Source organism: Tamandua tetradactyla, chromosome 21, assembly GCF_023851605.1.
Source record: "Tamandua tetradactyla isolate mTamTet1 chromosome 21, mTamTet1.pri, whole genome shotgun sequence".
In the NCBI taxonomy this organism is placed as follows: Eukaryota; Metazoa; Chordata; class Mammalia; order Pilosa; family Myrmecophagidae; genus Tamandua; species Tamandua tetradactyla.
In genome coordinates this window covers 18,596,040-18,621,103 of record NC_135347.1, presented here as the reverse complement: position 1 = coordinate 18,621,103, position 25,064 = coordinate 18,596,040, and the positions used below count along the sequence as shown (strand labels likewise).

At 36.7% G+C, this 25,064-nt stretch overlaps 1 protein-coding gene across 3 annotated transcripts in view; it reads left to right on the top strand.

Moving 5' to 3' along the window:
- CAMK4 (calcium/calmodulin dependent protein kinase IV) overlaps positions 1-25,064 on the top strand; it is a 244,339-nt gene that overhangs the window by 156,620 nt on the left and 62,655 nt on the right. For all 3 annotated transcript variants that reach the window (XM_077138995.1, XM_077138994.1, XM_077138997.1), the window contains one exon: positions 5,732-5,804. In XM_077138995.1, the coding sequence (XP_076995110.1) occupies positions 5,732-5,804 (73 nt within the window). The remainder of the gene's footprint in view (positions 1-5,731; positions 5,805-25,064) is intronic.

Genomic DNA, 25,064 nt, shown 5'->3' with positions numbered 1-25,064 from the left:
ATTAAAAAAAAATTTTTTAAACATAACAACATACAAACACTAACATTCTTACCATATGATCATTCTATTAATGATATATAATCAGTAACTCACAATATCATCACATAGCTGTATACTCATCACCATGATCATTTCTTAGAAGATTTGCATCCATTCAGAAAAAGAAATAAAAAGAAAAAAGATAAAAACCTCATACATATCATGCTCCCCACCCCTCCCTCTCACTGATTGCCAATATTTCTATTGGCAATGTGTCTACCCAACACATTTTAGCCTTTGTTTCCCCTATTTTTTTCTATACCCCTTATCACTCCCTTTTATTGATCATTAGCATTTCAATCTACTACATTTATTTTAACATTTGTTCCCCCTATCATTTATTTATTTTTAATCCATATGTTTTACTGATCTGTCCATACCATAGATAAAAGGAGTATCAGACACAAGGTTTTCACAATCACACAGTCATACTCTGAAAGCTACATCATTACACAATCATCTTCAAGAAACATGGCTACTTGAACACAACTCTACATTTTCAGGCACTTCCCTCCAGCCTCTCCAATATACCTTAAGTAAAAAGGTGATATCTATATAATGCATAAGAATAACCTCCAGGATAACCTCTCAACTCTGTTTGGAATCTCTAAGCCATTGACACTTTATTTTGTCTCCTTTCTCTCTTTCCTGTTTTGGTCTAGAAGCTTTTCTCAAGCCCTTGAGAAAGGTCCCTTGATGCTGAGTCCCAGCTCATTGTAGAATTTCTGTCCCACGTTGCCAGCAAGTTTTACACCCCTGGGAGTCATGTCCCACGTAGAGAGGGGGAGGGCAGTGTGTTTGCTTGTCACCACCACATATTATTGAGTGAGTATTATGTGCTGGACACTCAGTAGTGAACCAAATATGGACTCTGCACTCAGGAGGTTTCTCCTGATACAGACAGCAACTAGTACAGTAGGCTAAATGCTCTGAGAGAGGGGCGAGAGAATTATATCCAGTTGAAAATATTCAAGCACCACATCTAGGGCAAAGCTTGAGACTTCACAATTCACCAACATATGGAGAAGTGATTCTAGTGGGTGAAGCATTGCCTCTCCAAGGGGTGTGGGTGTCCAAAGGAGCTCACATGTATTGACAGACAAGTGGGATTTCTCACCGGGCAGTCTGCACATGGCTGTGCACATTGGCTCTGTACAACCCAAAGAGTATCATTTATAGAAACTAAGCCAAGAGCAGCAACCTCTGGAGAGAAGAACACCACAGTGGTAAAGATTTAGGCCTGAGTGAGAATAATGGGCAAAATCTACATTATTTCCTGCAGGTCACCAGGTAACTGATTTTGTCCCTTTTGAGAAGGAGGGGAAGATGAAAAAAAATTATCAGCCACTCTTTTCCATCATCTTTGTAACAACTTCCCTCCTTTAACAAGACCAGAGGAAGCCAATGTCTTGAGGCTCTACCGACACCCCTCGGAGAGGCAGTGCTTCACCCACCAGATTCACCTCTCCGTATGTTGGTGAATTATGAAGTGTCAAGCTTTGCCCTGGAGGTAGGGCATTGCTCTTCGTGCATTGCACAGAAGAGAATTATGACGTTTGTGTTGGTGAATGCACCACGAAATCCACATTTAGAAGAAGATGCTGAGAATGATGTTATGGTAGCCAAAGAACTCAACTTACCCTGACACAATAGTCCTTCTCTTTTCCTTCCCTCTAAATATTAAAAAAGTATAATTCAAGAAAATATTTCAGTTCCATTTTTAGTAAGTTGCCTGCCTAACCTAATCATGGATTGGAACAATTTGTAGTCTTTGAAAGAAACAGAACATGAAAATTGAACCAATTAATAACCATCCCCTGAGTATTGTGATCTGTTGTCACATTTTGTTTGACACTGGTGCAGAACAATTATCCAAAATATTAAAAAGTTAAGGAGTGCTATTCTACCTCTTATCCTTTGAAAGAATTGAGGAGTGCATGTTTTTTGTCAATGTTTTAAATAATTTAATGGGTGAAAATAAAATAATTGAATTTTAAGTATTATAAAATTTGTATCCAGTAAAATTTTTCTGAATTTTGACAATTGTAAGCATTGTGGTCTTTTTTTTTTGCCTCATATCTATTTTGTTCTTTTTTTTCTCACCCTCCCCCCCACACTTTTCAAACATGTTATAGTTTTTAAATTTAATGTTTCATACCAGTTACTCTGCTAACTTACACTTCAGTTTCCTGCCACAGTATTTAAATGAGCAAAAAAGACACTTTCTGGAAAAATAACTGTACTATTTGAAGGACTTAGTCTGAAAAAAGTTCCAATGCAAGATTACAAAAGTTGTTATAGGTTTATCTCTTTTTTTGTTTTGGATTGACCATTTTCAGACACAACATTAACACAAAATTTATCCCAGCTGAAAACATGTTCTGCAAATTGGTAATCTACAGTGCCAACCAAAGCATGTTTGTACTTTCAATTCTGGGAAGTTAGAAACATTAACAAAGTAATTTTTAAATGTTCTCACATCTCTTCATGAGAATAGACAGAGCAACTAGGGCAGAAAAACTCACTGACGTTATTATCTGTAACAAAACCGGGTGACAAGGTATTCCCATTAAACAGGTGGATGAGGACAGACTAATGACAGTTGCAGGATCCATGTTGTATCAGTATCTGTGCAGGAGGAAGTAGAGGATCAAGGAAAACTATGTGATTGACCCAAGAACGGAAGACCCAAATCTCCCAATGCTTCAAATCATTGAGAAGCAGGATGGGTTAATGTAAGAACAGCGCTTGAAATTGGAAGGTTTTTTTTTTTGCTATCCAAATTGCTTGTCCATCCATAGGAAGGTTTGAAGAGGCTAAAGCAATCAAACAACCCTATGAACTCTTCAAACTAATCATCTGAAGCTACTTCCAAGAAATAGTCCGGTATTGAGGAGAAACTGCTAGGAAGAGGATCCAGATTGATCAGAGTATACACAGTAGAGGCAGGGGAATGAAGTTCCAGCTGCATGTGAGAGAGGAAAAGAGATCTCAGCAAGTTTGAAACTATATTTTTAAATAATTCATGAAAATAACCAGAAAGTCAAAACCCATGGAGCTAGAAAAGACACTGTGACCCACTCTTCTGTCTTAAAAGTTTAAGAAGCCAGTTTGACCAAAAGCTAAGCAACAGAAAATGATCTGAGTTATACTCAATACAAAATAAGAAGCACACAGTGAAAGCATATAAAAAATATATGCCACTGTCGTGGTCAGGTTCATGTGTCAACTTGGCCAAGTGGTGGTTGGGCAAGTGCTGGCTTGTCTGTTGCGATGAGGACATTTCATAGAATTAAATCATGATCATGTCAGCTGCATCCACAGCTGATTCCGTTTGTAATCAGCCAAAGGGGCATGTCTTCTACAATGAGTGATGCTTAATCTAATCACTGAAAGCCTTATAAGGAGGATTCAGAAGAGACAGGCTTTTACTATTTCGGCTGGTGAGCCTCTCCTGTGGAGTTCATCCAGACCCTCCATCGGAATTGTCAGCTTCACAGCCTACTCTGCGGATTTTGGACTCTGCGTTCCCGCAGTCACGTGAGACACTTTTATAAATTTTATATTTGTGAGTGTTCCCTGTTGATTCTGTTTCTCTAGAGAACTCTAACTAATACAGCCCTCAAAATAAATGAAACCATATCTAATATCTTAAGTTAAAATTAAGAAAATCAAAGACTGAACAATGTAAATCAAGAGTAGAAATTTCTTATATACCTTTAATTGCAGACCCCAAAGAAGAAACCAAAAGTAGTGGAAGAAAATAAATATCAATTTTTAAATTCAAGGTAGTAGTTATGAAATTAAAAATAAAGAAAGAGAAAGAAAGAAAGATATCGAAGGGCAAGCCACAAATCTGAATAACTCACCCTGTAACAACTAACCTGGAGATAGTTTCATAAAATAAGTCTTTATGAAATATTTTCTTTTAAATTAAAAGAAAAATCCCTTGCCCATATCCTTGCGAAAAAAGGACCAAGTCACTTATTTGGGAAGAAAACCCAATTGCCATCAGGCTTTCTGTTAATCACATTTTATATCAGAAGAAAATTGAGTAATATATTTAAGATAATCAAGGAAAATCAGCCAAACTGATTTTGTTTGTTTGTTTTCTGTTTTCTGGGGTGCATGATCTGGGAATCGAACCTGGTATCCCGTTTGAAAGGTGGGCATTCCAACCACTGAACTACCTGTGCACCCCAAACTGATTTTTAAGTAATTATTGCATAATAATTATTACAACTCTTTCCACTGAAATGTCCTAGAGACAGGGGACAACTTGATAATAATGAGCACCTTGAGTCCCAGATTGAGCTCCAAATATTAGGAGCTACATTTTGGAGAAATGACTGATTCCAGCTTTGGGGCAGCAACTGTACAAAATAAGCCTGGAATATCTTATTATGCCAATTACAATGGAAGCTTTCAAAGACTTCAAAAACCAACATAAATAGTTCTGCCACTGGCACAGTTGGGATAATTTGTGCAACAATGAGAAAAAGCTGGAATAGGCTGAAGCATACATCCATAAGCTCAAAATGATGCAAAAAGAAACAAAAACACTAATTGGTCACTATCGGAAGATGTCGGTAAACCAAATCATTATCTTGAAGCTGGTAAGTTAAAAGAAGAGAACCAAGCATTTATCCTGCCTTTTCTGTAAGAACTGTATCACTGTAGTGCTGGAAATACAGCTAATAAAGAAAAAATAATAGAATTAGAATTTACCAATTTGAAATCTCTAATGCTTTAATGGATTGAAGCACTGATAATAAACTGCTTGTTAAAAACTGGAAAGGGAGAAAACCAAACATGTGACTCCTCGTGAAAATGCCCAAGACCACCTATAAAGTATACTTGCTAACAATCTACCTGAATTTTCTCAAGACCCCAGTGCTAACTACTCATTAATAGGAAATACAGAGGGCAGAGAAAAATCTACAAAGACATCAAAGAGATGGAGCCAGATTTCCAGCTGTGGGAAACACTAAAAAACAAGTGACCTATGTTTCAGCAAAAACATTGCAAGGGAGAAAGAAAGAATGGAGAACCAGAGCGAGAGAGAGGGAGAGGAGGAGAAAGTGGGGAAGAAAGGTGAGGAGAGGGGAAGGAGAGAACCTACAATTAAGAGACATCAATCAAATTTTATGAACCTTATTTGGGTACTGTTTCAAACAAACAAAATAATTTTCACATGTCCAAGACAACTGGAAATTTGAAATTTATTACATATTTGATAATATTAAGGAATTATAATGTATTTGTATGATAGTGTCACTGTGGTTATGATTTTCAAACATGAGTCCGTATCTTTTAGAGAACAGGGAAAATAAGTAGGAGTACAGATAAAACAAAATTGGCCATGAATTTATAACTACTGAAGTTGGGTGATAATTACACAGGGGCAGTTCTCTAGCTACTTGTTTATGATTAACAATGTCCACAATAAATAGTTTTTTAAAAAAGGATTGCTTTTTTTCTCAAATAGGATGGACAATCCAAGCAAGAGAAAATAAATGGTTTTTGTCTTCCTTAGGTAAACCCCAAAATTTGTAGTGTTTCCGCTTATGGAAATCTTTTCCCTGGTATTATGATAGCCTGTTGCAATAGTTTAAATGCTCATCGCTTAACTTCTTTTAACATTCACTCAACTGAATGCATGTGTCTGAGAAGTATTTCATGTTTCTTTTAGGATTGTGGAAAAGGGATATTATAGTGAGCGAGATGCTGCAGATGCAGTTAAACAAATCCTGGAGGCAGTCGCTGTAAGTATGGAGTAACAGCATTGAAATAACTCTTTGTGATGTCTTCCTTCTACAGAATATTCAATGCAGTAGTGCATTTCCTGATAAGCCATAAAGTTTACAGTAAAACAATCTGAAGTCTTCACTAGAAAAATATGTTGACTATATTGATATTCTCTATTGATTACTCAAAGTTTGAAATATGCCATCCTTCTATATAATGCCATAAGTGTGATAAATAATTTCCACTCTATTATTAGAACAGCAAATTGGACTGTGGTGTTTTAATTTGTTCCTTTGATAAGGAAGTGGGAGAAGCTTGACTGTGATAAATATAGATCTTGGAGGCTAGAGATTAGTGATTTTTCTTTCAAACAAGAAATAAATTAGAAGGAAAGAAGCGGCAAATTAATTTTTGAAAAGGGAAGAAACCTAACTTAATATTTTAAAACTGGAATACAAATTCTGTAGGGTAACGGTGAAAGTAAACACACTCACATTTACAAAAAAATAAAATTTTGAGAAGATTCTTTGGATTGAATGAAGAAGAAAGTATTTGGTTAGATAAACAGACTCCACTGGTTAAAACTTTCCTGTATATTTAATGGTGTCTCATACATTTTGGGACACTTTAGTGATTCATTTAATGAATATAAAACCAGAAGAAATTATTCTCTGAACAAGGGCCCAAGGGGGTATGTTTCTCAGGATCAGTAAGAAAGGTAAATCTATAAAGACATGCCAGCATTAAGATGTATTCTATTATCCAATGTCAATTATCCAACTAAAAGCGTCATTCATTACCTTAAGAAATCAGCCACAGTGACACAAGCACACACCTCTATGAATTTTACAGCGAAGACAAGAAACTAAAAAGGGAAGGAAGGAAAGAAGGGAGGAAGGGAGGGACCCCAGCAAGGTTCAAAAGAGAGGGAAAAGAGGATAAGAAACTCCAGGCTCAGCAGCTTCACTTAGAGATTTATTAGCTGTTGCAAACCTATACATTCATACCTACCCCCCTTCTAAATGCTAAAATCACAAAGCGATTGTGTGTATGTAGCATTATATTCATTGATCTGGGTGCTGAATGCACAGAGAAGTTCACTTTGTGAGAACTCAGTACACTAATGGGGACATTTTGGGATACTTTTCTGTGTATATATATCACACTTTGATTAAAAATGATTTTTTAATATTGTGCTGTAAATTTAGTAGGTATATATAGTTATACCAGAATAAATCCTCAAGGCAGCATCCTGTGTATGTGTATTTATAATGTACTCAGTGGAAATCATGTACTTTCATATGCCTAGTTTAATTATATACCATTGACTACCAGAGAAGGTTTTTTCCTTTCTGGGTGTGCTGGTTTGAGCTGTTGTGTGACCCACAAAAGGCCATGTTCTTTTAAGCCATTCCCATGGGGCAGACCTATTGTGGGGGGACTTTTTGGTTCACTTGAGATGTGTCCCAGCCCATTCAGGGTGTGTCTTAATCCCTTTACCGGGATCCTCTATGAGAATAAGAGAGAGAAAATGCCCGGAGACATTGAGAGGGAGTCATTCAAACCAGAGCCCAAGAGAGAAGGACCAGCAGATGTCACCATGCGCCTCCCCGTGTGCCAAAGGAACCCCAGATGCCAGCAGCCTTTCCTCAGAGAAAGTATCTCCCTCTTGATGCCTTAATTTTGACATTTTCCTGGACTTAGAACTGTAAATCTGTGACCTAATAAATCCCCATTCAAAAAGCTAATCCATTTCTGGTATATCACGTTCTGGCAGCTTATGCAAACCAAAACACTAGGACAACAGCACATTACACTCTGCAACCAAATTAAAACAGTGCACAGGAGATGTTTTAATGAGGGGAGAGGGACAGTTGACCCTTAGTTTATGCTTATGCTATTTTACTTACAATAAAACTTTATTTCAGAATGAGATACTTTTCAAAACAATTGTTCTGGAAGCTTCTGTTTTGCTTATTTTAAGGTTGTATATATGTATATATATTAGGATTCTTTCAGTGGGAGTAACAGAATGCATGCTATGTGGAGGAGTTTATTATAAGGTTGTATGAAAAAAACCTAAGATCTCTTTTCTTTTCCCATCACTGCTTTTTTTTTTAACTTTTTTTATTGTGAAAAATAACATATATACAAAAAAGCAGTAAATCTCTAAGTGCATTTTAACAAGTAGTATAGAACAAATTTTAAATCTTGGTATGCTTTACAGTTCCACGATTTTCCATTTTTCCTTCTAGCTGCTCCAAGACACTGGAGACTAAAAGGAATGCAAATATAATGATTAAGCAGTCATATTCATTTGTTAAATCCTATCTTCTCTATTATACTCTTCTCTTTTTCTTTTCTTCTTTGTGAAAAATGACATATATACAAAAAAAAAACCCCAAAATTTCAAACTACATTGCAAAAATTAGTTGTAGAATGGATTTCAGAGTTTTGTTATGGGTTGCATTCCACAATTTTAGGTTTTTATTTTAGCTGCTCTAAGGTATTGGAGACTAAAAGAGATGTCAATACACTGATTCAGCACTCATACTATTTGTTAAGCCCTACCTTCTCTGTAAACTCCATCATCACCTTTGCTCTTTCTCTCACTCTTTAGGATATCTGAGCTATGCCCATTCTGAATTTTTCATGTTGGAAGGGGCTGTTGATAATATAGGATAAGGGGATGAAACTAGTTGATTTTCTGGAAAAGCTAGTCCCTCTGCATTTCAGGACTTATCTGGTCTAGGGACCCATCTGGAGGTTGTAGGTTTCTGGAAAGTTATCCTAGTGCATGGAACCTTTGTACAATCTTATGTAATGCCCTAGGTATTCTTTAGGATTGGCTGGAATGGTTTTAGTTGGGGTTCGGCAAGTTATGATAGGTAGCAATGTCTAACTGAAGTTCACATAATAGTGATCTCCAGAGTAGCCTCTCAACTCTATTTGAGCTCTTTCTGCCACTGATACCTTATTTGTTCTGCTTCTCTTCCCCCTTTTGGTCAGGATGACACCATCACTTCTTTTATCTGATCATCTGCTTCCCTCTTCTCTCTCCCAACCTACTTCCTTTCACTTGATTTCAATTCTAAATTTCAATACAGACACTAAATTTGGCTCAACTTTGGTCAGGCACCTTTCCTTAATCCAATCAGTGGTGGGCAGAGTGAGGCTTGTGTAATAGGAATGTGGCTATAAGGGGTGCAGTTTGAAGGGAAAGGGGAAATTGTATCTTGTGAGCTAGACAGACACGCCAAAAGGCATCCTTAATATCTGTTCTGTTCCCTTTTTTGCTGCACCTATTTTTTCATGTTCCTCTCTATGCATGACTTTTCACTACATCAAGACCTTTGCATTTGTCTGAATGACAGTCTGTTTGCCATAAAAGCATGGCTTCACTTCTAATGATTTCACTTTGGCAGAAACCACACTTGCTTATCGAAACAAAAATACTTTTTCTGTGACCAACTTTTGTCATTCCTCATATCCTCACATTCCATCTTCTTTGTTATTTAAGCTCTGTGGTTTACAGATTTATATTCCCTGATTCCCTCATCCAATGATACCAGCATAGAACTATTACATTGTTCCTTCAGTCTTCTTCATCTTGGTAAATGGCACGAACATTCAGCTTGTTTATTAGAAATCTAGAGTTTACCCTCAGGGTTTCCCTCACATAGCAATTCATATCTATAAATCCTCTAAATTATAACCTCAACTGATCATTTCTCTTCATCTTCACTATACTCCAGCCCCAGTTTAAGTCTCCCACTGAGACTGTACCTCACCTTCCAACTTGTCAGCCTGCTTCCACATCTGAAGTCCATTCTCCTCACATCATACAGTGATTGCTCAAACCATAAAGCAGTCATATCATCTTATTGAAAGAATAAAAGAAAAATTCCTTAACTTATATTAGGATGCCCTAGATATTCTAGCTCCTTCCCAGTCTCATCGTGTGTGATTTGTGCTCTCCTTTACCATGCTTGAACCATGCTGGTCTTTTCTCCTCACTCTCAGAAAGATCAATGTTAATTCCATTTCAGGATTCTTGTTTTTCTGCTTGGTACTCTCTTTCCTTACATCTTTCTACGACTCAATTTTTTACTCATACAGGTCTCTGCTTAAGTGTCACCTCTCCAGAGGTCTTTGACCACAGCACAAAAACAGTGCCCCACTGCTACCTCTCCACGCCATGTTGGATTCTGTTACTGTAAGTTCAAATTTACTAGCTGCCAGAATGCGATATACCAGAAACAGAATGCTTGTTCAAAAGGGGAATTTATTAAGTTGCGAGTTTCCAGTTCTAAGGCTATGAAAATGTTCAAATTAACTCAAGTCTATGAAAATGTCCAGATTAAGGCACCAGTAAGCAGTTACCTTCACTCAAGAAAGGCCAATGAAGTTCAGGATTTTTCTCTCAACTGGAAAGGCACATGATGAAGTCTGCTAGCTTTCTCTCCTGGCTTCTTGTTTCATGAAGCTTCCCCCCACCCCAGGTTGGGGGGGAGTGTTTTCCTTCATCTCCAAAGCTCTCTGACTGTGTGGGCTCTCATGGCTCTTTCCAAAACTGTTCCCTCTTAAAGGGCTCCAGAAAGCAACCCCACCTTGAATGGATGGAGACACATCTCCATGGAAACCATCTAAGCAAAAGTTACCACCCACAATTGGGTGGATCGCATCTCCATGAAAACAATCTAAAAGCTCCCACCCAGCAATGCTGAATGAGGATTAAAGAACTTAGCTTTTCTGGGGCACACAACAGGTTCAAACCAGCACACTGTGTGTCACTGTCTTTTTGCATTTATAACTGTTTGAAATTACACATTTTTTTGTCTCTGTGTTTGATGTTTATTGTCTAACTCCACAATGATAGGGACTTTGTGTTCTTCAGTGCTATATCCCAGTACCTAAAACAGTACCTGATGATAATAGGTATTCATTAAATATTTACTGAATGAGTAAATTAACATTTATCAAAACAGATATAGCCATGATTTCTATATTGTCTTTCTACAGGATGCCACATGAATTATACAACTTCATCTTTTTTCTACTCATTCAACATAAAACACAGTTATATAAGTTGCTTCTCTTCATGAATTGTTTTTTCTGCTCCCTTATTATCGATTCATTCTTTTCCTGTCATTCAAAACTCAACTTCTTCAGTGTGTTCCTTCTAGTTCCTCAATTCCATTTAGATCAGCTTTAGATTCTTTTGGTTTTTCACAATGGGAAGGCTTCAAATTAATGATACCTCAGGTAGTTGTCTGGGAGAACCTATTCTTATTTAATGAATGAATGTTCTCAGCATCAGAATTTTCTATCTATGACAGTTTTGGCAATTAAGGAATAAAAGGGCCATAAAAGAGAGATGCTGCAGGGATGCTGCAGATAGCTCACAGGGACAGGAGTTCTTAGAACTCTCTACCAAGTCTGCAAAGATGGATTGATTAGTTGATTCCCAGACCATGAACCCCCCCTAAAAAATAAATGAATTGATTAATCTGCCTATTTTATATTTTTTAAAAATTCTGCTTTACCTGCTCACAAAGCTCAAGTTAAGTACCAGGCTGCCATGTTCTGGGCAAGCATTCTCTAAAGAAGGCTTTTTAAAATTGAACTTCTTCTCCAATTACTGCAACTAGAAATTAACTTACAGAAAAAAATTAAACTCATTTCCTTAAGTGTTTCACAGGTAGAAAGCAAAGCGTTTTAAAACTTGTGAGAAATTGCTGCCATTTATGAAATAGTTTATTGTCAACTACATAGCTATAGATAGCTTAAAAAATAGGACAGTTGGGAACTCAAAGTAATCAGTGATACATCTCACATTTTCTCTGCATCACACTGTTATAAGGCTGTATCTAGGCTGGTTTCTGAAAGCACAGAAGCAGAAAATTTAAAGACTAAAAAGTTCTTGGGAAACATGCAACAGGAATAATTATACTTCTTAGGAAACATATTGCAATCCTTCCCTTCCTCACAGCTCTATCCCATTTCCTGCCCAAAATATTTTGCAGTATTTGTCTGACTGTAACCATGTTTTGCTCTTTAGCTTTAAATAGCATCTTGACAGCTTTTTATATTGAATTCCAAAGATGTTTCCCCCTTTGGATTTGAATTCATTCAGCTAGCCATTGAGAGAAAATCCCTAAGTCTTCTTGAGTAGCCTGTCTTATTGAATATTGAAATAAGTTCCAGGTAATCCCCCATTAGATGGTCCAGTCTAATCTGAACATTCTGGAAGGGTCATCTTGTCTCCATCTGTCGTAGAACACATCAAACCTTAAATACCTCCTCCTACATTTATTTATAGAGAGAAATAGGGTATGTCACATGTCTTCTGACGTCTCTGATGCTGCCGCCACCTCCAGTTTCTTCCTTGTCACCATTAACATCATACTATTCCTCTATTTTCTAAAATTTATCCTCCCTCTCTTTTTGTTGCCACTAATGCAGCCTTCCTTCTTTTCTAGCCACTGTTCTCTTGAGTCTGTTCTAATTTCAAAGTCATGACACCTGAGCCTGGGGAAATCTGTACATACAGAACACAGTACTGAATTTAATGAAATACAATCATTGAATCTGTCTTCTAGCTTAGCATATAGCTTTTGGTTGTTGTTGTTGTTGTTGTTAGAATTGTGTTAAAGATTGGGATATAGTGGTAAAAAGTTACAAACAGAAGCACCTAACCCTTTAAAGAAATGGAAACCAAATGGTGTCTGAGCATCAAAGAAGACCAGAAATCGAACATGATTATAAGGACACAGGAAAAGATGAAACAAAGATTTAGGCTCCTTGTGGGGGAAAAATTAAACCTTGAATCTACCCCGTATAAAAGCAACAGACTTCGCATATTAGAAAAGCAGTTCATTTTACCTCCTTAAGAAAACCTATCCCCATTTATCAGAGTGCTGAAAACTTTAATGTTAAGAATTGATTCAAAAAAGAACTGATGACTGGATATTGAAGATCTTACAAAGTAGAAAGGAAAGACTAAACCAAGGTATAGTGGAGGTTTCAGTGGCAGGAAGCAGCTGCCACCTCTAGGGCTGGGAAAACAAAATGAAGGTAAGATGATTTAAACTTAGAAGCTTTAAGGTGGTGCGCTAAGGACTTCTGATGCGGGCTCCCTCTTTGGTGGATGCTGGTGTCTCTGAGCTTAGAGAAACTGCCGGTGGAGCAGAGATTCAGAGCCGGGAGGATGGTGCTGAGGTTGCTGAGGAGCAGTGAGGCTGGTCTGTGAGCACTAGAAAAACTGCGAACTCAAGTCAGCTCCTGCTGCTGGACCTGCCACAGCAAGGTGGGAAAGTATTTCTAGGGGAGCATAGGAATAAGAAGCAGAGAAACAGGTTCAGAAAGCAGACATGAAGGAGCAAAACCCTTCACCTTTCTCCAGCCTTCCGCTTGTCCTCTCTAGTGCCCTCGAATGGCAGTGCCTAACACGCAAAGTAAAAATGGAGCTTGTTATTCAAATCCTAGCATCGCAAAGGGGACTATAGAAGGGTGGGTTTGAAATTGAGACAATTGTTAAATAACTAACACAGAAAGTTATTTGAAAACAAAGCAAAACAAACAAATTAAAAGTTTCTGTTTCTATGCATAGTCCCGTAAAATGTTTTTCATCTGTACTACAGTGCTTAAAATGGTTCTAGAGGGCAACAAAATCAAAACAGGTGAGGCATTACTAAACTAAATTACTTTCAGTACGTAGTAACCAGTACTGTGCTTAGTAACATTTATAGTTTTAGTGGGAAATATATATATTCATTATCTAACTCTACAATGATTTAATATATTAAAGCCACCTTCCACCCTGGCCCCTTATGCCTGGTCAGCAGAGCCAATATACCATTATACAGATAGAAAATACCAGAACTTCTTTTTTCAGCCTTTCTCCCAGCAAAGTCAAGGGCATAGGACCTGATCCTGACAGTGGATTCTGAGGGGAAATCTGGTTGTAATTTCTGGGAAACTTTTTCCCTTAATCAGGGGTACCCAATGAGGAAAGACCATTTCTCTTTTACACTGGCATAGCTGGTCTGCACGACACTAGAAACTGCTTTGCCATCCTATAATTATGAAGCAAAACATAACTCATGTGTTGAGGAAGGCAGAAAAGAAAAGTAATGTTACACGGCTGGAATTCTCTGACTGCTGGACAGCTCATGTAGGATAACAGTTTTTCATTATTTCTGCCACTTTAAGTTGTAAATCCTGTTACTTGAGGCAATAAGGGGCTGCTCTTCTTGAATGAAGTGTTGAGTGATTTTGCGGTCAGAGGGGGTTGTGTAATTTTCTAGCTATCTAAAGAAAACACAAAGGGCATGCTCCTAGAAAAAAAGATTCTGGTTCTAGAAATTTCTAAGTACTGAGTTTCACTGAATATCAAACACACACCCACACACTGCTAAATCAGGATTAAGTATCATCTGAAGGGACAATGAGGTTTAAAATTATTTAAAATAAGCTTGCTTACGCGCTTGTTCTTTGTTTCTGAGAATATTATTCCTGCTTGGAGCCACTTACTGTCAATGAAAAAGTTCTGAAGTTCATTTAAATAATGAGAGGCTATAACAGAAAATGATTTTTACTTTGTTTTATTTTAAATCTGTCAGTTCCTATGATATTTGCATTTCTCTTTTGGAGGATTTCGTCTCTTCTTATTCAAATTTGAGCATTCATCTCTTGAGGATGGATTTTTTAAAGCTCAAAGCCCTGAAACATAATAATGATAATTTTGCCAGTAAAAGCAAATGTGGTTGTGTATTTTAACTAAAAATTGAGATATCACAGTTACGAGAGAAGAAATAACAGTTACAATATTTGATGTATAAACCTAGAATAAAATAGACTAATGGCTCTTTCAGAGTATATATATTTTATCTGAAAAAAATTTTGGAGCAAAAAATACATATCTGTATTCTGAAAATTGTAGTGCAACAGTAGGAAACTGGTGATTGGAAGAGAATTCCTAAAAAAATATCTTTCTCATTACATGCATTTATAGATCATAATCAGCAATGATAATAATAATGTCAAAAGTTTATCAAATTCTGCCTAAGTGGCCTTTTCTCCTTTGATTCCCAAGAGAATCACAATGAATTCTGGAGCATATGTCTAGGAAATGTCAGATTATCACATGCAAAATATTATGTTCATGAGGATATTCTAAAAGACTTTTGTTATTTCAGAGCTTTGTAAATGTTGGGCTATAGCACCAATTCAGTCCAACATTACAGACTTCGTGGCATGTGTCAGCCCCTGGATATAGCGATCAAGAAACTCATCAGTTTATGGGGCAGATAGATACATAAACACATGACTACAAGATGGCATAAGTGTACAGCTTCAAATGTAATCAGAGAGGGAGAAAGCTGTTAAATGTTTCCAGGGAGAGAGCAAATCAGAAAAATCTTGCTGGCAGAATTTATATTTGAATTGGGTTTCAAAAGAAAATTGTTGTTAATAGGCAGTCAGTCAGAAAAGCCAAGGACCAAGGATCACCAGCAGTCAGCCCCAGAATGCCGCAGTATTTGGGGAGAAAATATTACCTAGCTGATACCTTGATTTGGGGTTCGTCCTAGCCTCAAAACCCTGAGCCAATAAATTCATGGAGTTTAAGTAAAAAAAAAAAAAAAAAATAGGCAGTCAGTATGGGAGAGAAGGAATTCCAGGAATATTCCTTTCTTCCCCCAAATTTTAGGGAACACTATAGTAAAGGTGCAGAGAAATGAAATAGCATATTGTGTTTGGATAACTGAGGGTCCTTGGATATTACCTGGAAGAAAAGTACATATAGTAAGAACTAGAGATTGAGAGAGAGCCAGGAAGTCTGATCTGAAGGGCTCACAAGTGCTTCTGTAGGGATTTTCACCCTACAGGGCAGATGAAGTCCAAAAACAATGAGACCAGTTAAAAGGATACCAAAATGTCCAGGCAAGAGATGAAAACATCCAAAGAGATGTGGTTTGTGATTTTTTGAGTAGAATGCATGAACTAAGCCCAGCATTCCTTTTCAATCTTCACTGCCGATATTACTAAATATGTAAAGACTTAGAGATTATGAAAAACTAGAGCAGGAAATACACAGGTAACATGAGTTAGAGGATCTAGAAGAACTTCTCATCAAATTTTCTCACCTTTATTAACACAACGCTTTACATTCGCTTCCTCTTCTCACCTCTGTGCCCAATTCTTCTCTGAGATTTAAGTCCATTCACTTCTGCCTGTTCTCACAGTTCCTCTGATAACCCTTTTCTCTTCCATTCCTGTTTACTTCACATACATGTTACTTATTTTCCTTTTGTGCTCATCTTTTTCTTTCCCTCATTTCTTTAATGATAAAAAGAACAAGAACAACAAAAATAGCAAACATTTTAAAAGACCAACCAAAGGCTGTAGCCCAAGATGACAATGTGTTTGCTCCACAGCATGTGCTCTGTAGGCCTGAGGAGAGTTAGTGAAAGCGAACACAGGGCACAGTCCCTGCCTGGAAGACGTTAACAATAAGAAGATAAAATAATATCTAAGTTATCTTTCTTGGAATGTAATGTCCCAAGATTGAGATGACTGTCATCACTTGGGCAAAAACCCATTGAAGTGTCATGGACATGAGGTTACTGAGTAGATGGAACTTGATTCTTCTTTGAATCTTTGGATCAAGGTCTTTAAAAATTCATTCACAGCTATTCTGTGGATTAAGGTCTTTGGAAATTTATTCACAGGTATTCTGTCAGGTTTTAGTTAACTAAGAAAGGAGATTCAAAGAATCACGGAGTTTGGGGGCTGGAGAACTGGATCATTTCAAGCAAGGGTAGGATCTCTTGCCTAAATACTGAATACTGGTGGCAACATGAAAGAAAAGCACAAAGAAAAGATACAAAATGTAAAAATAGAGTAGGATTCACAGTGTCTTTTTAAGGTCAGGAGGGACAGGCATTGTTTCTATTTCTATAGATGGTCTACAAAGTTTAATGTGACCAAAGAGAAAGGAAATGGTACAGATTCAGACTATGAGGTTCTAAATAAGGTAACAAGTTTGAATCCATTTTGAAACATGCTTATTTCAGGCTTATTTCTGTATAACCCATAAAGGGAAAGATAGTATCATAGTACCTTTAAAAATATATACTCTAATTTTTTCTGTTGCTCTGCTACCATATTATGTATACATGTATATTCATTTTCTCCAATACTGAAAAGCTGAAATGCTGAGCAAAGAAATCTGCCATCCACAATGGGCTGTCCATGAGGGCAGTCTCTATGTAGACATAGTTTGTGTGAAACAGCCTTTACCTGCTGTGGGCCACTTGGCAAGGACTCTCAGCTGGAAAGGTTTCTTTGACAATGACCACCTTTAAAGAAAGAAAGAAAGGTCAGGCTCTAGTCAACTACTTCTATGTTGTTCTTTTGTTGATTGTTTTTTGGACGATAGGGAATCAAACAGACGTTGAACTTTATTTCCTTTCTCTGTAGTAATAGTTGTCTTCTAAAAAGCTCGAAACATTCCCTGTCTCTAGGGAATCAAGTTCAATTTGTATTATAGAAGCAATGCATATCTACTACTTATGATGTCTTTGGCCCATAGAAAATGAAGTTTTGGTTTAGGAATGCCTAATTCAGGTGTAGTGTTGAAGAAATAAACAGTTCTCTTCAATAGTCAGGTAGAATATTTTGTATTTCTGGGTCAGAAGTACAGCTTTTAGGCAACATTGTAAAAGTACTCTGTTATCTTCCCTTCTTGACCCTGGAATTTTTATTTTATTATTGTTTAATAATTTAGGTACAAATTTAGCAACAGTTTTACAATTTATTTTGCCTACCTAATGAATGAGAAATGTGTGATTTGCTGGAAATAATCAAATTGAATTATATTACATTAACTTCTTATTTTGCTAAAATATCTGTTTATTATTTCATACAGAATTTAGAGTTAGAATATGATCCTATAGAATCTGAAACCTATAAACACCTCTCTAGTAGACAAACGAACCAAGAATAATCCCACGTTTGTCCCCAAATACCTCCTAGAAATCAGTACTATTATGTAAAACAGAGGTGTTGATATTCCCAGGTTAAGAAAGCAGCTACCAAATGGTGTTTAATTTGCTTTTTTCAGATTTTATTATATATTCAATGAAAGCACAAAAAGAAATATCAGAGTTTCAGTGTTTATTGGAATACAAATTATTTGTCAAGACGCTTCCAAGACCTAGAAGGAAACATCATCAAACAAAATGTAGATAGGCCCTAAGGCAAGACAGAGAAACCAAGCAAAAGAAGACCAGGGCTTTCCCCGCTCATACCTACTGAGAACCTTTACGATAGAGACACAAGACCACAGTCAGCCAGAGAGCTAGCAGCCACCTTCTTATTTCACGTGAACTGCTTTTCCTGACAGCAAGTGTTTTTCAACTCCTTCCTTCCTAACCATAGCTCAGCTGGGTCTCCATGTCCCTTAATTGCAAAAGAGTAGATAGGGGCCCCTGGAAAAAAGACGGCAGTTGTAGGACTGGCTGAAGGCAGCAGGATCAATGGAAGTACTAGCTCTGAGCTGTTGCTTCTTATGTAATGTTCTAGACAAGACAAAAGATCACATGAAATTATTCAGGAATAAATTCCTCACAGTCAGATGCTCAGGTAGACAGAATAGGTGAAACCTATACTCTACAACAAAACCACGATTGATAGAAAACTGCTACATGCTGGAAACAGAACAGAATGGCTTATTAAGTCTTCAGCATAGAATTGAGAGGTAGATGGTAATGATCACAAAGGTGAATCTACTTTTCTTATTTATTGGCAAAATCAGACTTGGAGCAACCCCTTTTTAATTAAGTTTGGGTAAAGAAGATTCTAAAATAAAATTGCAGGGAGCAAGTGTCTTCAAGATACAGAGAAAAAAACATACTTTTAGAAAAACATGTAAGAAAAAAATGGAAGGAGTCTTTTGAATGCATCTCCTTTTTTAAAAACAATCCAATTTATTTTGACATTAAATCAAGTTGAACATAGAACAAGTTGTTAAGGAGTCACCAGCTTGAAATAAAAATAAAGCTCTGCTTAGGTATTGGCACAGATGTTAAGGAAGCTTGACGCAATAACAAAAGGTTGCAGGAAAAAAATAGAAAAATTAAAATCTGAATTAGAAACAGAAACATGTACAACTGAAGTTGTAGGTAATTAAGTAATTTATTTGGACGCTTTTGGGGATTGAATCATGTCCCCACAAAAGGCACTCTCAGTCCCAACCCCTGGTCCTATGGTTGTGAACCCTTTTATAAATAGGACCTTTGAAGATGTGATTAGTTAAGGTGTCTGCAAACTGAATTAAAGAGTGCCTTAATCCAATTTGGTTGAAGTTTTATAAGCAAAGGGATTGGTCACAGAAGGAGAAACTATGGGAGAAGCAAGAAGCTGGAAGTCAATGGAAACCAAAGAGAAAGGAGAAGATACCCCCTTGTACATTGCCATTTGTCAGAAAAGCCAAGGAACCCCAAAGATTGCCAGCCAGCCAGAAGACACTGACTCCATGAGGAAGCAAGTTTTCTAGCCTCTTTAACCATGAGCCAATAAATTCCTATTGTTAAGCCAACGCATTGTATAGTATTTATTTTAGAAGCTAGAAAACTAAAACTGATGCCAAATTTAATAAGCTTTTCCAGAATTCAGAAGCAAAAGTAAAAAAAAATACAAGTGATATGAAAGTTAAGAATAGATGTAAGAGACAGAGATATTTAGTCTAAGGAAACTGGTTTTCTTGAAGAGTAAATGAATTATTTATAAAACAGATAATAGGTTATAATAAAAGAAAATTTTCTTATACTAAAAAAGTCCATGGCTCATTCAACTTTAGTCAAAACTGAGTAAAGGAGATAAACACCCAGTTAGATCCTCTATGTTTTTAATATTTCAAAAAATTAAGACAGCATTTATAAAACAATGTCAGGAAGAGATAGAGTATACTGAAAGAGATAAAATCAAACCAGCTTCAGACGTATCTGATTCAATATTTTTATTATAGGACAAATAGCATCTATAGAGGAGAAGTTGTTTTAATCTATGAATTCTGTAATCCACTAAATAGCCATTCATATATAAAGGTAGAAAACATACTAAGATTTCTGTAATATGCAAGTATTACCTACTTGCATAGAAAATTTACCTACCATTAACTTTTCCTAGGGGAAGTGAATATTTTAATGATCTATTTCTGTTGACTAGCAGATAAATAAAATAATGTTTTAAATGGGGAAATTGTCATATAAAAGGTTTTGACAGAGCCTACACAGCCAGACACCTTCGGAGATGAAGAAGGAAAATGCCCCCGTGAGAGCTTCATGAAACAAGAAGCCTGGAGAGAAAGCTAGCAGACGTCACCATGTTTGCCATGTGCCTTTCCAGTTGAGAGAGAAACCCTGACTATCATCAGCCTTCTTAAAACAAGAGACTTGACTGCATCCAGCCATTGGAAGAGAAAAGAGAGCTTAGAAGAAGCACCAGACTCTCTGAAAAGCTTCTACACTAAAATGACACATTCCAATTCTGCTTATACTCGATCGAATAGATCTTTGGTGCATGGCTACACAGAACTCCAAGGGAGGCTGGGGATGCAGTCCAGCCACGGACCACCTGCTGTTGAACACCAAGGCACCATTTTTTTTAGCATCCTGATTCTCTTCCTGCCTTTCCATCTGATTTCCCCTATTTACGTGTCCCCTATACATAGATGTATGTTCTTGCCACTTTTGCTCCTAGAAAGCCCATTGACATCATGTGGAGTCCTGGGACTTTGGGCCATGCCAACCCTTTCTAAATGGACACTTAGAGGACAAACCCAAAGGAATGATAAGAGAATGACATATGGAAGGGATAATGATTTCAACCAAAATAAGCAGCACAAAGAGCAGAGGCATTGGAGTCTGACCTATATCCATTTTGTCACTTTCTAGGAAAAATAGAAAAACTAATAATGGAAGTTTACTTAAAAAAAAAAAAAGCCATTCCATTTCTGGTATAGCCCATTCTGGCAGCTTGCAAACTAAAAGTTATGGTTAGTGGTCATGGACTTGTCTCCTGTGAAAGGTTATCTCCAGATTAGAGATAATGGCATATTATGTCTATATCTATCACCTTTTCTTTCCTCTGCCATCCTTCCCAGGACACACACCATATACCTATTTCTGTTTATAGCATGTTACAGACACAGTGTATATTCTTTGACTCAAAACCAGTTATTTACAAAAAACTTGTTTAGGATCTCAACATTTTGATTGCTGAGAAGATTCTAGAACAAGTCTTAAATCCATAATTTCTAAAAGTCAGCAGGACTTCAAAATAATTTTAATAATTCAAGAAGCCATTAAATCATATTATTTTCAAAACTGATGTTTTCCATCACCCCCTATAAACTTTGTATCCATTGAGCATGAAAACTTTTGGTAGTGGGTGGTGGTGGTGGCAAAATATTGTGAGTGTAATTAACACTGCTGAATTGTATAATTGAAAGTAGATAAAATGGGAACATTTAGGTTGTATATATGTTACTAAAATAGAAAACATTTTCGAAGACTAGAGAACCATACAACACAAAGAGTGAACCCTAATGTAATGTGAACTATAGTTAATACTATAAATAAAACAATATTGTTTCATCATTTGTGACAAAGTTACCACACTAATGGAAAATATTAATAATTGGGAAAACCGTGTATGGAATTGGGGTATACGAGAACTCTATCTATATGCATGATTTTTCTGTAAATTTACAACTGCTCTAATAAAAAAATGATAAAACTAATCCAACTCTGCAAGAGAGTGTTTTTGGTAGAATACAGTGGCTTTTAAAATTTAAGTAAGTGAACATGGCACATTTCCCTACATTTTGGAAAAGATACCTAATCTCATAGAACTTGATACATTGGTAGGTACAGGGAAAAATCCACCTTGAGAAACATCATCTCCCATAAATACACTTCATATTCTAGTCTTGATTTTTACTTCTTGGAGTTTAACCTTGAAACATTTGCATTTCTATGAATAATGTTAAATGTGCCATAGAGGTTGACCTTCTGTGTGACTTATCATTTGAAACGTCCCCTTGAATATTGGAAGCTATCCAGAACCAAAGTATCTAGTTTTTAAATTACCTTCCTAAAAGTTGCCTGTGAAATGGCTTTTACAGAACCTTAGCCACACACAAAGATTAATGGCTCTGGGCCATGCAGAATTCCAGAAATGCCATCTTATTGTAAATGAATATGGCTGAAGAAGAGGCTTGTTGTACACTGATTTACACCATTTGAATCTTCTGCTTAGCCATATGATGGGCTACTCAGTAAAGGAGCTAAATGTTTATGCTCTGTTCTACTAGAAAACTAAAAGAAGATAGAATCCTGGGGAGGAATATATAATTGAAGTTTGCATGTGACCAAGACTGAGCCATAACAATCTCAATAAAGATAACACCGGCCTTTGCTATCGTGAGTTATTAAGCACCTGCTGCAGATCAAGCTTCAGCTAAAAGCTTTCGGTACCTCTTTATCCTTAATCAACACCCATATAAAGCATGAGTCTTATGTCTATTTCATGTATATGGAAACTGAGACTCAGAGAGGGTAACTTTCCCAAGATCACACAGCGGTTCATGGTACAGGAATAAAACCCAAAATAATAGGCAAGTTCAGTTTATGCTGTTAATATCTCCACTGTCTGCCTCCACTACATACACTGCTACACACAATTTTGGGCCAAAACCCAGAGACTCAGATGAGCTTACAGAGGCATGAGTATGGCAGGAACTAAGACTGAAACAAGACACATGGGATACATCCATTTTAAAAGTCACAGGTGTTTGAAAGTCACCAGTGCATTACAGGAGGTTGACCCTGTTTGTTTTCCTCTGCTTTTTTACTCTTGTATTCAGTTCATTATTTGACATAATAAGAGTACCACTTTACATGCTGTAATTAAATCAAATCTGTCACAAATAAATGAAGAATATGCACAAATGCACATTTCATTCTGTTTGGGGCGAAGGAAGAAATAATGATACTGCCAGAGGAGTAACTCTCCCAGGTGTGCTTGGCTCTGTGTCAGTACCTATACCGATGGAAGCATCCAAAGTTGAATGTCACTAAATGTGAATCAAAAGTAAGAAATTGGGTAGACTTATTCAATTGTTCCAAGTCAAGTTGTGACTTCATTCCATTATTGTATTTCCTTTTAAGTTGTACCTTCAAGATGCAGCCCTTATTTTGGACTGATTATTCAGGTTGTCTTACTTTGCACACCTGACTCTAGAGCCTGCTGGTGACAAGGTAACTTTCAAACAGAGCAGCTCCCTGGCTTTCAAAATGCAAGCCCTTATGCTCCTCTTGAACCTTGTAAAACAGAGGCATTGTTTTACCTCCGAATTAAGTCTAGCAGCAGGTAGATGAAAAGAGCACAACTTGGCAGAATTCTGGACTTCCTTTGTCTTCATCATCCTTTCAACTTCTTTTTAAGTATCAGGAATGCTGAGAAAAATAAGTTGATTTTATTTTATAAGGGATTATTAGCATGTTTGTTATGACAAGTATAAACAATATAGTATAAATATAAAACTTTTGGTATTGCAGAGTATATTAAATAACTTATTAGCTTGGCATCTGATTAAAATATTGTTCCCCATAAGCACCACAAAACACATTTATATTCACATGAGATTTTCATGGGATGGGCAATGTACAGAAAAGCATTAAATTTGGCTTTATATTACATTTCAACCCTAATATCCCCTCAGGAGTCTTAACTCTGAACTTCCTCATATGAATTCTAAAAGAGCAGATTTTTATTTACAATGCCATTTAACCTCAATTGGCAATACCGGAAAATTTAAAGACTAAGGTTTCGTATAATGATAGAGCTTTTTGTATTTTTAATCCCTGAATCATTAAAACATCTTTGTATTCATGTATGAAGTACTTGAAAATCCATAACAAAATTTTGTTAAAGTACTCCACTTTTCCTTTAAAGTTTTATCTCACCTTTTCTTTTTCTGGTTTATTTATTATTTATCTATTGGTATATGCAGGATTGAAAATGATAGAATCAGATCTCCCATAAGCAATATTAATAACAAAATGCCGTGTGATGTTTGTGGCTAAATGAAAATAAAAAGTTTTATTGCATGAATATTCAAAAGGCAAGCTGGTGTATTAAAATGAATGTTTGTATACCCAAGTTTGAGAAAGTATATTTCACAGATGGGCGATAACAACATAGTCATCCTTCACATTATCCAATCGTTTCACTGTGAAATAATCTTATATTATTTCACCCAAGTAAGAGTATAAAGATTCACCATATTTGATACCCAGCTGTTGATACGTAGGACAAAGTGAAGCTGTCCGATTTTCCAGATATCCACCCTACAGTGTTCTGGTGCCCAGTTTGGCACTCTCTAATCTTAGGAACATAGGAGGGCACTCAATGCAATTTTCAGTACTTCAGTAAGTTTTATGGAAATCACACACATGCCTTAAAGATGTTGCACCAGTCAACAAAAACTCCAATCCTTTTTGATTTGGCTCACTGTTGTCCTTTTAGGATGGTATTCCTGGTGTGTTCTGGCTGGCAACCAGAGAGAACTTAGACAGACCATTGGGTGCTGAGCTTTACGTTGCTGTTTAACAAAGAAAGGAGATACGGTGGTTGGTTATTACTTACTAAAAGTTGTGCTGAAGACACTCAATATGGAATTGATGGAGTGGAGACTAATAAAAGGGTTCTTGGGTGGTGAAAATTATAGGAACCACAAATCTTTTAAATGAGCTGTAGTCAGGCAGAGCTATTCTTACTGCATCCAAAAAAAAATAGGGTTCCAGTAGCCCTGAGAGAATTGGGCAAAATCTGTACTTTTCTCTTAATGGGAGTAGAAACAGAATTAGTGAGTGACTGCCAAACTCTCTCTGGTGCTTCCTCTAACCTCATTTTTTCCTTCCTTACCATTAGTCATTTCCAATTATCTGTTTTTCTCCCATATGGGAAAAAGCTTGTTACTCTGAAGTTACTGCCTAGAAATCTTTTTGGCCTGATTACAGGAATTTTCTTCCACTCGTAACATCAAATCCTTGAAAGTAAATTGCTAAATCACTAAGGATAAAGCCTATGTAGGTTTTTCTGTTTTGTTTTCATTAGAGACATTGGGAGTTTACAGAACAATCATGCATAGAATGCATAAAAATGGGTCTATATCCCATATACCACTCTATTATTAATGCCTTGCA